This window comes from Halichoerus grypus, chromosome 12, assembly GCF_964656455.1.
Source record: "Halichoerus grypus chromosome 12, mHalGry1.hap1.1, whole genome shotgun sequence".
Taxonomy (NCBI): Eukaryota; Metazoa; Chordata; class Mammalia; order Carnivora; family Phocidae; genus Halichoerus; species Halichoerus grypus.
Window position 1 is genome coordinate 100,846,125 of NC_135723.1, and position 15,653 is coordinate 100,861,777.

At 47.8% G+C, this 15,653-nt stretch overlaps 1 protein-coding gene across 7 annotated transcripts in view; it reads right to left on the reverse strand.

Moving 5' to 3' along the window:
* PRKAG2 (protein kinase AMP-activated non-catalytic subunit gamma 2) overlaps positions 1–15,653 on the reverse strand; it is a 256,267-nt gene that overhangs the window by 42,802 nt on the left and 197,812 nt on the right. For 5 of the 7 annotated variants that reach the window (XM_078059764.1, XM_078059765.1, XM_078059763.1 and 2 more), the window contains one exon: positions 10,953–11,022. In XM_078059764.1, coding sequence (XP_077915890.1) covers positions 10,953–11,022 — 70 coding nt within the window. Of the gene's footprint in view, positions 1–10,952; positions 11,023–11,581; positions 11,656–15,653 lie in introns of those variants that run through there. The other 2 variants (XM_078059769.1, XM_078059768.1) reach the window with 1 other exon arrangement.

Here is a 15,653-nt window from a genome sequence, read left to right on the forward strand (position 1 = left end):
CCGAGCCACCCAGGCGCCCCAATGAAGGTATTTTAAAACAAAATTCACAAATCACCCCAAACTTCATTTAAAACCCCCCTGAAACCAAAAGCCCCAACTCCTTATTTCCAATCCCCATAATTTTAACTTAATATATAGATATTTCATTGTAATTCCACAAACGATCAATGTTAGTTTTTTTTTAATTTTTTAAAGATTTTATTTATTTATTTGACAGAGAGAGACACAGCGAGAGAGGGAACACAAGCAGGGGGAGTGGGAGAGGGAGAAGCAGGCTTCCCACCAAGCAGGGAGCCCGATGCGGGGCTCGATCCCAGGACCCTGGGATCATGACCTGAGCCGAAGGCAGACGCTTAACGACTGAGCCACCCAGGCGCCCCAGATCAATGTTAGTTTTTAAAAAATGTATCTTTTATTCTTTATTCTACATTTTGAAAGACAAGTTTACTATACACATATGCTATCTTTTATTTTTTAGAAAACGATTTAAAATAGTTGAGCAAGAAATAAGCAAAAATGGGGAACATGGAACTTAAAGTATATGGGAAAGCCCAGACTCATGTAAGTTTTCCTGAAGTGCTTAGAAACATAAATGTTAACAAAGTCAGTGCTTAAATATCATTTAACAGGTATAAGGTTTACCCCCTTATTGGTCTTTTCCAAGAACTAGGATCTTACTTTTGTTAAGAGGTAGCAAAATAAAGGAAGTGCATTAGATTTTTTTCTCTCCATTCTTTCTGCATTTGGTTTGGTGCATACGGGCAGCGAGTCCCCACCGAGGGGGAAGTGCATGGGCTCTTCCAGGAAGGGCAAAGACTCAGGAGGAAATAAGTGTGGGTGGGTAAAGGCACACAGTCTCTCCTGCTAGTTCAAAACCGGCTGTAATAAATGCCTGAGGGATATCACAGACAGACAGAGCCGTGACCTTGAAATTACATGTGACTCCTGTTCACTTTAAAATGGCTTCATGTTGAATTCTGGGAGCCACACGACTGAAATGTTCACCCCAGCCAACATTCCCTCGTTCTCAGGACACAGACAGACTACTCCGCTGAAGCCGCGGTGAGGATCAAGCCCCGAGCACCCGACACGCCGGCAGGATGGGGCCGCGCTGACAGGGACGATGCCAGCAACTGCCTCGCGGCCACCAGCACCTTCTACCAAGTATGTTTCCAGCAACTTACAGACGTTTCCTTCTCCCTCTAGCTTATTAAGGATTTTGTTAAAGGAACATATGCTGACCTTGCTCTAGTGCTATTTTGGTATCTACTGAGATGACCAGAAGCTCCTCTCCTTTAACTGGCGGATGTTAATTCCTTGGTGATTTCTTAGTAAACTGCGGTCTTCTTACATTTCCGGGACAACACCTTGCTTGGTTACCGTGCAGCTCGGGGCTCCTCCTGCTGATGTGTACTCGGGCTCTGTCCATATTCTCAAGGCCAGGTTAAGTCATCTGTTTTCTTCTGTGTGTGCCATCAACCGGTTTGGATGTCAGGGTCAAGCTCGCTTCACAGAATGAGCTGGAAGCTGCCATCTTTTTCTATGCCCCTAAATAAAGTAAATTGCCTACATGTTAACTGCTCCTTGAAGGCCTTACAGAATGCACCCACTGACGGGCTGGACACCGGGCCTCTTTTGCAGAGGCAAAGGAAGGCTGAGGACTTTTCATTACTTTTTTTTTTTTTTTTAAATAGCTTTGTTGAGATAGTATTCACATCCATACCGTTCACCTATTTAAAGTGTACAATTCAACTGATTTTAAATTTCTTTTATGGTGACTTAAAAGAGTTCTAAATTTATCGATATAGTTTGATATACTCAGGTTTCTTTTAATGCTATTTCCTAAATCTTTGCATTTTTAATTAAGAACCCCCCCTGACTTCTGAAATTTGCATTTTCACTCACTACATTCCTGAACAGACTTGACAGACGTTTGCCCACTTCTTTGGTCTCTTCCAAGAAGTAAGCTTTTGGTGTTGTTGAGCAAGACTACATTTTGTATTCCATTTCATTGATTGCTGCCATTTCAGTAGGATTTTAGGAGGGAAAAGAGATACATGAATATATTCAGCAAATCATCTTGAGTCACAAGTAGGGCAGCCCAATGCAGTCAATTCCATCAGGTGAACTGAAGTCTGTGCGTCAGCAGAGTCCCACACCGGCGTGCTGCAGTCTGAGATTCGGACAGAACGCTACTCCAACCCCTGTGACTCACTACAGTGTGCCAGAGCTTGGACATCTGTCTGTGAAAGCACGCACATCTTTGGGGTTTAGCAATATGGTGGGTCCTTCTGCAGCGGACCCTCTGGTGACCCAACACGGCACATCATTTGCAGAGTAAGGCACTAACAGAAGATCCGTCTAGAGCCTCCCAGGCTTCTGGGGCTTCCCTCAGGCCTGGCAGGCAGCAGGCGGGTCTTCTCCAATGGGAGCTCCAGGTAGTCTGGGGTCCGGCAGGAGGGAATGTAGAAGGAAGAAGAGGGCAGGGCTGGACCAAACCTAGATGAGAACTGTCACCGCCTTCTGTGTGAGCTCGGGCAAACGACTTCATGCCCTTAGCTTGCATTTCTTCATTTGTAAAATGGGGATAACACCGTCTTTCTTGCAGGGTGACTGAGGAATGGGGATAAACCAACTCCAACACCCCATCCCACACAGCACTCACGTGGGGAAAAGTCTGACAGCGCAGGTACTAAAACTGTGGCTGAATAAACCACTGTCACCGCATGACGTGCTAATGGTGACTTCGACCTTTCAATTCCCGCCTCTCTAGGCCTTCTCAGGCCTTCATCACAGGCCAGACCTGCGGAGAGTGTCCTGCTCGGCAGGCGTGGTCGTGAACGCTACACTCATGTTCCTTAATCCTCATAGAATCCTATTAGCTAGGTGCTGCGAGTATGTCCCAGTTACACATGAAGAAGCTGAAGCGTGGAATAACTTGCCTGAGGTCCCACAGCTATTAGGTGGAAGGAACGGGGTTCCAAGCTGGCTCTGACCCGTGCTCCTAGTGACTATGATGCTAATTACACACACAACTTGGGGTGGGGGGGCAGGCCATACACGTGCTCCAAAGCTAGAGAAGTCGTGGGAAAAGCGAGAGCAAACCAGGGTGTAAATAAGCACGTGAGAGTGCGGACACGTGTCTTCTCGAGATCTTATTGGGATGATGAGACACTCCATCAAAAAAAGAAGCCTATGATCTATAAACTGCTGGTAACAGCTTATCGTTAGTTACAAACGACCAATGTAGAACCATGAATCAGGCAGTTCCATAAATTCAGATTCACAGGAAATAGCTTGAGTGGGACAGATTAAAAAGTGACAAAAATTTAACCAAAAGGTCCCCAAATGAGTTTCCTCCCCCAAACTGACTCCCCCGCCCTTCTATTGTCAGGGATAAGCGAGGCTTCTTCTCCTCTGACGTCAGTACCACTGCAATCCCAGCCACAAAGGAAAGACCTAAAAGACGTTTTCCTCAGTTACCAGATTACGTAAGCGAGCCACCCCGTTTCCACCCACTGCTGCCGTCGTTCTGCCACCGAGAGCTCTGCCTCCATATCGGGGGGGGCTCTGCACCTCTGGGCGGCACCCCGAGTCCTCGTCCTCCCCACACGCCCCCAGCTGTCACTGCTCTGTGAGGGGCACACATTAACTTGGCAGATGGATTTCCTCTCAGTCTTTCATAGAAATGCCTTCTTTCTTTATAAGAAACAACTCTAATGACCTGAAATACACTGAGCTTACGTGCCGGAGTAAGAGTTAAAACCTTTAAAATATATATACATGTACATACACACATACATACACACACACGTATACATGTATGTTCAAATATGGAACAAGTATGTACTGAAAACGAAGTCTCATTCATCACTGTATCTTTGAAACATGGCGAGCGGTAAGTTTTCAGTCCCCATCCTCACAGAGCTTACAAGTCAGTGACCAAGAAACACGAGTAACTGCCTCTCTCCTCCGCAGCCCCCATCAAGCCTGAGGGATCAAGAGAGAACCATCAAGTCCCGTCTGGGGCTTCGGGAAAGGCTTCCCCCGGGGAAGTGAAGTCTGGGCTGAGATCTGAAGAAAACTAGCAGGTGGCCAAGGGGAGAGGAGGACCAGCCCGGGGAGGGGGGCGGCCGAGGAGCGGCGGAGGGGGATGTGAGCACAGAGGTGCGGAGGGGGCGCCGGGGGACGGCAGAGAGCAGGTGAGGAAATGTGGACTCCAGCCCAAAGGCGAAGGTGAACCACCGAAGGCTTTCAAGCCCGGGAGCGACATGATAAAATACCTCTAAGGGCGGCGGGGACTCCTGACTGGAGGGCCGAGCCGATGCTGGGAGCAGCACCACCCACGGCCTGGCCTCGAGCGCTGGCACAGGTGACAGTGACGACGGTGACATGGCTTCATCACCAGGACGTGGGAGGGGGAGCGAGCCGGAGCGTCGTGCTGGTTAATACAACAGCTCGATGGACGGGCCGCCGCTCACCCAACTCGGCCGGGTAAAAGCAGGGAGGACGGGGCGCAGGAGGCTAGAACCCGAGGCCACCGCGGGGCAGCAGAGGTGTCGAGCAGACAACTGGGGGCTCGGGGTGTCTGCTCGGGCATCGCCAGTCACGAAGCATCGTGGTGATTAAACACATGGGGTTCAAACCCTGGGCAACAGGCCCCAGGGTCCGTAAGGCGACGGCAGCGAGCGAGGCTGTGGAACACGAAGGCCCACGAGCAAACGTCCGGTGCTCGAGAAAGAAGAGTAAGGACCATCGAGGAGATACGACCGCCCGCCGGCTGTGCCCGAGGGGCCTGCAAGGGTGCTCTGGGGCGCGGGCAGAGGCCGTCGCTGCGGACCGTCACGAAGGGCTCAAAGCAAGAAGAGGCGTGACAGGTGTCCAGTGGAGTCTGCACAGCGCAGACACTAGCAAGCGCCTCGCGGGCTCAGGCGGAAGCAGGCCAGCGAATTACAGGAGGTGGGAAAACAGAAAGAGGATTTCCGAATAAAAGCCGATTTCGTGCCGGTTACGTGCACTGGCTCACAGCACAGGACTGTGTTTGAATCCTGCTTCTCCACCTTCCTAGATACGGCCCCAAGGTCATTTATTTCTCCTCTGACTTTCTTGATTTCTTCCTCTATAAAACAGGGATGATAAAAACGGTTTACCTCTCAAGGCTGCTCTGAGGGTTCGATAAATGTGAACACAGTACTCGATACGCTTCATACATGCTGGTTCTGAGAACCACAAAAAAGGGATATAAAAAATCTTCCATTTCTTTCAAGTAAACTCCAAATGCTCTGTAGTATCGAGTTTCCCCTCTTTAAAAGCTACAGGTGAAACTTAAAGTCACAGAGATGCTGTATAGTATCTTTCAGGGACTCTGCGGCCCACACAGAGCTGTAGGCTGGGCCCATCCCTGGCCACCGCCCCGCCGTGTGAATCGCGGGTCTGGACTGCGGCCCGCGCACTGGTGGGGTCGGACCTGAGTGCCACCCAGGAGCAGGCAAAGTCAGTCTTGAGAGGGAAGGTCATGGAGATCCATCCGTCATGGAGAGATGCATGCAGAATGCTGCCTCAGCTCCTGATGACTTTCCAGTTACTTGTGAAGCCTGGAGACAGGCCCCTCCTTCCAATGCCCCCCAGTCTTCTGCACTCTCCTCTTTATTTCAAGTAGTCAAGATCTTTCCATTTCGGGAAACAAAACCTCCCCAGTCTACAAGACGACTACTCTATCTCATCAAATCTGAGATACCATCAAATGTCAAGCTACAGCCTGACTTCAGAAATATGAAAACGCATACCTTAAAATCCATTAAATATGGCAAGTTTTTAAGTATGGGGCCAGCTGGAGAAGAAAAATTTTAATTGTAAATGTTTCATAAAAGTGTAACTACTTTTATAATTAAGAGAAAATCTCTTGTCTAAGGTGAGGATATAAACTCAGTAGGGAAGCACAGAGTTTGGATGATAGATTATCAGAGCCTTCCAATAATCTATAATAATCTTATCATTACGGAGGAGCGGCGGAGGGGTGAGGACAAGCCTGTCACAGGGGCCTCTCTACCACCAGAGGTCAGCACTCCTCACATCAGCGCCAGCGCCGACCAAGTGGACTCAGCTGAGCCTCACTGAGCAGCGGCTCTAGGGCTGGTGATAAAGGGGGTGCGGGGGTGCTCTGTAGTTACCACAAAAACACAGACAATTCTCCCTGAAGTCCGAGCAGTGTTTCTCAGACTTTTTCACCGTCCAATCCCCCTCTGAAACTTCTTATACATTTTCCCTCTTAACTGTCCCTCCCCCATGAAACTTTAATACCACAGATACACTGTGTATCTGTTCATGTACTGTGGCCCTCTGGAGAACTACAAACCACTGTAACATCTAAGATCTTCTGTCCCCTGACAAGAACCAAGCTTTGCTCACTTTGCTCCCCAGCTCAGAATGAATGAGTTTGAGTGGGCACAAAATTTTGGTTCTCTTTATAGGGTGGCTGGTAGTTGCTTTAGGCCATATTTTTGAATTAGAAGGAAAAGTTCAAGTTCACCAAGTGCCAGGCCTTGTTTTAGACAGAAAACTCACAATGACAGCAGCAACAAAACAAGCCGGCAAAGCCCCAAGAGACTATGGATTATCTGAGGATGCAGCTACTTCATTACCAAACTGGGCTTAAACTCTGAGAATCTTGACTGAAAAATAATGCCTTCCCTCCTAAAAAAGGTGGCCCCTGTTTCTTACATACTTTTGATCCGTGTAGGCTCGGTTGACCAGCCTTGCTAGAAAAATGAGTTAGAGGTGAGCTCTGAAGATTACGCTTTGGAAAATGCTGTGAGGGTGAAGAAGGACAGCCAGGACAGCAAGGGTGGTCTGGGATCAGGGAAGAGTCAGATGGCGAGGTAAGAGGGGAGAAACCGGCGGGAGAGCCAGCTAAGTGGGACGAGAATCCACAGCAAGCTACTGAAAACCTGAACTCAGTGAAGAGTCCGTGACAGCTGAAGGGACAAGAGGGAAGCTGGGAGATAACACACATAGCTCCAAGGGGCTGTTAAATTCTTGAAGTGGTGCCAGAATTATAGATTTACTAATCACGAATGAATGGCTGGCACTTATCTACTTCGGAAAGCATTCCTGGGCTGTGTTTAGGTCCCTACGAAGTACTTGTGCTTGGTCCCGCCATTAAATAAGTCCAAGACAATTAATCCTGATAAAAACGAACGTAAATATGATTGACATGTGAATAAAAAATTGGAAAAGCAAACACATCCAGTGATTGCTATGGGTGAGGCACTGTTCTCATCCCTTTGCATACGCAGAACCATGGAGGCCTCCCAACACTCCATAAAGTAACATTTACGGAGATGCTGTCCTCGCTAGGAGTCCCAACACTGCTGAGCACCTACGATGCGCCAGCCATCTCAGGCACGGGGAACAGCAAGACAGGTTGTGAAAGAGGCACAGAAGGGATTTAGGGGGACGGCCTCAAAGAGAGGGCAACATCTGGGCAGAGCGGTGATGCATCAGTAAGATTGGCAGGATGGGGACAGAGGAAGAGGAGGTCTTGCCCACAGTATGATGGGACATCCAATGTACAGAGACCATGAAAGGTACACAGAGCGGGGGTCTGGCCAACTACACCTGGGAGCCAAATCCGGCCTGCTTTGTATTTAATTTAATTTACTTATTTATTTAAAAGATTTTATTTATTTGACAGAGAGAGAAAGAAAGCAAGCACAAGCAGGGGGAATGGTAGGCAGAGGGAGAAGCAGGCTCCCCGCCGAGCAGGGAGCCGGATGCGGGGCTCAATCCTAGAATCCCGGGATCATGACCTGAGCCGAAGGCAGATGCTTAACCAGCTGAGCCACCCAGGCGCCCCACCGGCCTGCTTTTTAAATAAAGTTTCACTGGAGTGTAGCCTGTTGGATTGAGTTTGGTCTTCCGTGGCTTTCTGCCTAGCTGCTGCACGGGCGAGCTGGGGAGTCGTGACAGAGAGAGAGACCATCTGGCCCTTTGCAGAAGTTTGCCGAGGCCTGTTCTAGAGCCTTGTTCTTCACAGAGGGGTCTATGAAGCAGCAGCACTGGGAAGCTTGGCAGAAATGCAGACTGTCAGGTGCCCCCCTCACCCCCCAGACCCCCAGAATTAGTATCTGCCTCTTAAAAAGATCTCTGGTGATTTCTGGCACAGAACACTCTCTGATCACTGGTGTGTATGGCTGGGAGGAGGTGGTGAGGCTCCAGATGAAGAGAAGCACGCACTTATCCTATATATAGACGGGAGACAGTGGTAAAGATTTCCCGTAAAGGAGTGGTCCCTCCGTCAGAGTGTAATAAGGAGAAGGGTTGGCAGCAGAAAGTGGGCAGGCCACTGGTGTCAGAACCCAGGCAAAAGATGACCGTGACCAGGCATGGTGGATCGTGGTATAGCTTTTTCCTCCTTCCCAGAAGCAAATGACATTTTAAAAGATGACTCTGACTTCACCAGTGCCCCCAAACTGTTACTAACAAATATAGTATCAATTATAGAAAAATACTTGATAACAAAAATATTAGTCATCATGTGTTTCTGTGTATAGCAAATATATCTCCATCTAAGCAATGTGCCCAGAGTGCAAGGCATACATACGTTACGACATTAATTGGATAAGAAGGAAATTTAAAGATTTAATGAGGATCTATTCAACAGCTCTCTATTATGTAGGCTGCTAACACATCAGTTCACAGGATATTTAAAGGTGTAATGGCTTAAACTGTTAGGACTCCCCCCCCACACCACCAAATAAATGTAAGATTCTGCTTGATATTCAGTTTTTCCATACCATGGATGAATAAGCAATATAAAGTTCAAAAGAAACAAAGCAGCATTTTAGACAACCACGCCAACACTATTTCTTCTTCCAGCTCTGCTAACGGCTTCCAAGCGAGTGCTTAACATTCTGCCTCCTTAAAAATCTAGAAAAGTTTGACAGGGTTATTTGTGGGATTCAGCATGCTTTAAAGTAATGACAGCAATATAGATAAAAATAGATGGGAGAAAACAGGAAATCCCCTTTCTTAGATGCTTAGGTTTAATACTTCGCATTCATTATGTTGGCAGAAACAATGAAAAGAAACAAGGCTTGTGTATCGGCTTTGAGAAATACAACATAATTAAATCAATAAATCTCAAGTAAGAAACCACCCCCCCATCAAATCCATGTTGAGAACAATCTCTATGTTAAGATTCATTAATAATAAAAGCCTTAAAAAGTCCATGAATTCAGTAAAGTGGTTAATAGCACTTAAAAAATAATAGTAACATTTCCAGAGCACTTACTATGGGTCTACACTGTATTACCACTCCACAAATTATCTCATTTAATCCTCAACACACCCCAGTATTAGCTCCATTTTATAAAAAGGGAAAGTAAGGCACAGAAGAGTTCAGTAACTTGTCCAAAGTCACAGAGCTGAATAGGAAATGGAGCTAAGACGTGAAGCTGGGACTGTGTTCTTAACCGTAACTGTGGGCACCTTGCTGACACATCTGCTCTCCACTTTCCTCTTGCCCCCACATGAATCTGCAGAAAGTTTAAATGCAATAGACTCTCATCGTTACTGATCTCAGGGACAAAGAAAACCCCCATGGTTTAGACATTCAAAGTCTCAGTTGAAAGGGAGACACACCATATTGCCCTGTGGACAGTGGTCAAAATTTGACCTGCCACACAGAACTGATGAGTAACGGGGTGGATTCGATTTAAGATACTGGATTATTTTTCAGTAGGATAAAATGCAAATTAAGTCCCAGTAAGATTCTGAAATGTATCGTGTAACTGCTGGTTAATAATAAATACGGATGCAGACTTTTAACGATAATTACCACGCATGCATTATCTTCCAGCTAACGTATTTGTGAAATGCTGCAGGGAATGTAAAACATAAAATAAATGTAGGTACTGGCCTAATACTGTCTGGTTAATATTCTCATCTTCGGCTGTGTATGCTTATTTAAGTGACTGCCTGACTGTAAATGAACACAAGTATTAAAGTAAAGTTGGCACAGGGCACAGCATCCACATGGCACATTCTTTGTTCCAGGAGCTTTATTCCATCAATACTCTCAGCAAAAAGACAAGTCACCAAGTAAATAACGCAAGTACACCAGGCAGTGTGGGGTTCTTTTAAAATAAATGCCTCAAATTGTCAAACATCTTGTACGAAGTTCTTTTTCGACTTTGAGCTCATCATATTCCATTTCAAATGTCAATTTTGCCAAAAAACAAGCTTATCCCCTTCCAGTTTTAACAGTTTCAAAATAAGATCCAGGTGAACGCTCATCTATTCCGTTTTAAAATACTAATTTTGCCAGAGAGCAAACTCGCCCCTTCATATTTTAACAGCTTCTAGACAAGATCCAGGCAAGTAAGAAGAAAACAGGGCAGGAAAAAGAGAAACCGAGTGAGAGAAGAGGCGACGGAAATGATGGGAGTGACAGGGTCACCTGAACTCCAAACCAATGCACTAAGCCGCTTCTGGTGTTCCTATTTAACTTTCCCTATTAACCAGCAGACACACCCTGCTGGCGGTATTTTCGGAAACACAGATAAGGGAACCAGTCGGTGTTATTTAAAGGTAGGGGCCATCGACAGAATTTGGGGGTTACCTCTACGTGTACCGTGGCATTACAGCAATTAGGCTGCATGACACCTTGCTCGCCTTCGAGTTCGGCTCGTAAGGACAAAAGGGCCGCCCTTCGGTGTCGGTGCGGATGGCCGGCTTGCGCCGCTCCCCTCCCGAACCCGGCTGGGATTCCAGCCGCGAACGGCACCCGCGGGCCACTGCAGACGTCCCCTGTGCCGGCCCGGCGGCTGCATCCCCGGCCGTGCTCGCCAGGCACCGGGGGCCGCACGGCCTCCGGGGCGTGAACCCCGGCGGTCCCCGCGCCCCGGCCCCTCGGCGACGACACGGAGCGCGTTCCGGCGGGGGGCACTCACCTTCTTCTTCCAACTCGAATTTCTCCAGCATGCCGGCTTCCGCGGGTCCCGGGGCCGCCGCCAGCGCCGCCTGAGGAGGAGGAGGACAGGGATCAGCATGCGCTCGGCGGCGCTCGTCCCGGCCGCGGGGGCGGGGGCGCGGGGGCGCGGGGCGGGGACGCGGGGCGGGGGCGCGCGGGGCGCGGGCGGGGGCGCGCGGGGGTGCGGGCGCCGAGTGCGGGCGGGGACGCGCGGGGCCGCTGCGGGGAGGGGCCTCCGGGCCGGCGGCGGGCGGCGGGCGGCGGGCGGCGGGCGGGCTCGGAGCGGAACGGAGAGGGCGGCGCGGCCCCGGCCCGGCCTTGCCCCCGCCCGGAGGGCCGCAGGTGGCGCGGGCCGCGGCCTAACCTGCCGCCCCTCCCCGAGTGGAACGGTCCGCCCCCCCCGCCCCCGGCGGCTTTGGTACGGACCGGCGAGGAGGAAGCGTGGGAAGAGGACCCCGAGGAGCCCGAGCAGGGCTCGCGCGACGGCGGCCGGGGCGCCCCCCTCCGGCCGCGGCCCACCTTCCCGCCACGGCCGCCGGGCGGCCATTAGCGGAGGCCGTTTTCCCGTCCTTGCCCGGCCCTCCCACCCCACCGCGCTCGTCCGCTCACCTTCCCCGCCACCCACGGCCGGCGCGTCCCCGCAGGGATAACCTGCGCAGGTGTGGTCTCGGCCAGCCCGGGGGTGGGGCGAGAGGGGAGCGCCGCCGGGTGGGCGGGGCGACGCGCCTGGGAGAGGAGCTGGGGGCCGCGGGACCCCGGAGAGGGAGATGGCACCGCACACGGGGCGGGGCGGGGGGGGGGGTGATTGCTTTTTTTTTTAGATTTTAGATTAAACTGTCCATCCTCGTCCTCTATTTAAAAAAGAAAAAAAAAATGTTCCGTGGGTTACACGTATTGTAGATGCACTTTGTAGCTATCAGTTTTACCCAGCCGTGGAAGTCTTAATTTGCTTCCTTTCTTCACAGCTGATTCTCTAGTTTGGGTGAGCCACTGCGAAAAGCTCACACAAATCTCAGTCTGGTCCTGGCCACGCCTGTCACCCTGGATCTTGGGTATCTGAGACTCTCCTATCGACAGCTCACGTTGGCAGGCAGGGAGGCTGCCAGGGCTGCCTGGGAGAGCAGGGCCGCCGGAGAGGAGGCAGGCGCCCGACTCCCGGGGCCCTCCTGTGTGACAGCCAGTTTCTGCCCCATCTATGGCGTGCCCTTTACTCACTGCAGACTGCAGAGGCCTGACAGCGATAAGCTGATTAGGGCTGTAAAGCACCCCCCACCCACACCCACACTCCCACCCACCCACCCCTTGAAAGGAAGCTAGTTTTATCACTCTTTCAAGCCTGGCCTGGAAAAGGAAGTACTAAAATCTCCTTTGCATTTCCTTTTTGCTCTGTCATCTCAGTTGGGCCAATCCCTGTCTTAAGCTTCTGCTTAAAAGGGGCGGGGGGGGGGGCAAGGAGAGGACAAAACTAATTTTGTAAGACCTTTGGTGGTAAAAAAACAAACAAACAAAAAAAACAGCAAACCCTACAGCTATGTCTTCCTTAACAGCAAGAGCCTGAATGCTTGCCCTCTAAGTTCAGGAACACGGCTACTATGCCTCTTTTCCCAGACTACTCTTACTCAAGGTAGTACTGGAAGTTCCAGCCACCGCAGTAAGGCAATAAAGAGAAAGAAAAGGCATACAAATTGCAGAGGAAGAAATAAAATCATCCCTATGTGCAGATGACATGGTTGTCTTCGTAAAAAGTGCCAAGGAATCTACTGAAAAACAAAACAAAAACAAAAAAACCCCCAAACCAAACCAAAACCTAACAACCACAACTAGAACTAGTGAGTTCAGCAAAGTCATAGGCTACAATGTCAACACACAAAAATCAATTGCATTTCTATATACTAACAATGACCATGTGTAAAGTGATATTAAAAACAATACATAATTTATAATCACTGCAAAGAAAATTAAATGTGCAGGTTTTCCCGTAAACATAAGCCTTTGTTTCCCTCCCAGTGCAGAAGGGATCCACACTTGAGAAACCATGTGCAAGATCTGTATGCTGAAAATTACAATATGTGATTGCAATGAAAGAAGACCTAAATAAATGGAGAGACATCTCATGTTAATGTTTTGGAAGACCCAAATTAGTAAGGATGTCAGTTCTCCCCCGGACTGATCTCTACGTTTAATGCAATTCCTACCAAAATCCTAACAAGATTTTCTGTAGACAAGATGAGCTTATTCTGAAATTTATACAGAAAGGCATAGGCTGGAGAATAGCTAAAACAATCTTGAAAATGAACGAAGGAGGAGTAATCAAGACATTGTGGTACTGGTAGGGGGACAGACACAATAATCAAAAGAAACAAATAGGGAATCTAGAAATAGACCCACAGAAGTATATCGAACTGTTGTTTGAGGAAGGTGCAAAAACAGTGGTGTTGGAGCAAAGGTTGATAGGCAAAAAAATAAACCTTCACATAAGCCTCAGATCTTATACAAAAATGAGCTCAAATTGGGTCATGGACTTGAAAATAAGATGTAAAACTATACAACTTGTAGAAAAAAAAATCTTTGGGATCTCCTAGGCAAAGAGTAAGACTTGATATCAAGAGCATGATCCATAAAAGGTAAAATGAACAAATTGGACCTCATTAAAATTAGAAATGTTTGCTCTGTGGCAGACCCTGTTAAGAAGATGAAAGGACAAGAGACAGAGTGGGAGTAAATACTTGTAAAACCACACAGCCAACAAATGACTAGTGTCGGGTATATGTCAAGACCTTTCAAAACTCAATAATAGAAAAATAAAAGTCAGAATTCAGAAAATGGGCAAAAGATATGAAGAGACACTTCACTGAAAAAGATGAATGGCAGTAAGCACATGAAAAGATGTTCAACAACATCAGGGAAATACAGATTAAAACCACAGTAAGCTGTGACCACACACCTATTAGAATAGCCAAAATAAAAACAGTGAGCAACACCAAATGCTGGTGAGGATGACGAGAAACAGGATCCCTTCTGCATCACTGTGGGGACGGGAAGTCGCACCACAGCTCTGGAAAACAACCTGGTAGTTTTTTACGAAACCACACATACAGTTGCCATATGACACATCATTTGCCATCTTGGGCATTTATTCCGGGGAAACGAAGGCTTATGTTTACGGGAAAACCTGTATACCATGTTTCATTTGCAATAGCCCAAACTGGAAATACCAGATGTCGTCCAGCGGGCAAATGGTTAAACAAACTACGTTACATCCCAACCATGGAATAGTCCTTAGCAACAAAAAGGAATGAACTATTGATACATACAACTACTTGCATGAATGTCCAAGGAATTAGGCTGAATGAAAAGCCAATCCCCAAAAGGTACATACTGTGTTATTCCTTTTATATAGCATTGTTGAAATGACAAGATTATAGAAGTGGAGAACAGATCAGTGGGTGCAGGGGTTGGGGGGGGGATTGGGGACAGAGGGACCTGTGGCTATAAAAGGCAGCATGAGGGATCCTTGTGGTGATGGAACCATTCTGGATCTTCACTGAATCAATGTCACCATTCTGCTTGTGATGTACTATATTCTTTCTCCCACAAGTCAAGCCATGCTGACTTAATTGTGTGGAGAAAATAACCAATTGGGTTTTTGTGTTTTTTTTTAAAGATTACTTATTTATTTACTTGAGAGAGAGAGAGCACAAGTGGGTGGAGGGGCAGAGGGAGAGGGAGAAGCAGACTTCCTGCTGAGCAGGGAGCCTGATGCAGGGCTCAATCCCAGGACCCTGGGATCATGACCTGAGCCAAAGGCAGACACTTAACTGACTAAGCCACCTAGGCACTCCGATATTGGGTTAATTTAAAAAAAAAAAATCTTTATTGAGGGGCGCCTGAGTGGTGTAGTCAGTTGAGCATCCAATTTGTTTAAGCTCAGGTCCTGATCTCAGGGTCCAGTGTGGAGTCTGCTTGAGATTCTCTCTCCCTCTCTCTCTGCCCCTCCTGCTCATGCACTCTCTTTCAAATAAACAAATCTTTAAAAAAAAATCTTTATTGAGATAGGATTCACATACCATAAAATATGTCTTCAGTATATTCATAGAGTTGTGCAACCATCTCTGTTTCCAACATTTCATCATCCCAAAGAGAAACCCTGTAACCTCTAGTGCTCACTGGCTATCACTCCCTTAACCCCTATTCCCAGCCCTAGGCAACCACTAACCTATTTTCTGTCTCCATAGATTTGCCTATTCTGGCCATTTCATAGAAATTTAATCATATAATATGTGGTCTTTTATCTCTAGCTCCTTTCACTCAGCATACTGTTTTCAAGGTTCATCCACTTTCTAACATGGAGCAACACTTCCTTTCTTTTTATTGCTGAATAATATTCCATTGTATGCATATACCACATTTTGCTTATGCATTCATCAGTTGATGGGTATTTAGGTGTTCTTCCCGTTTTGACTATTGTGAATATTGCTGCTACAAACATTCAACTACAAGGATCTGTGCGGACATATGTTTTCATTTCTCTTGGGTATAGACCCAGGAATGGAATTTCTGGGTCATATGGTAACTCTATATTTAACATTTTGAGAAACTGCCAAACTGTTTTCCACAGAAGCTGCACCTTTTTAAATTTTCACTAGCAATGTGTGAGGGTTTCAATTTCTCCTGCACTCTA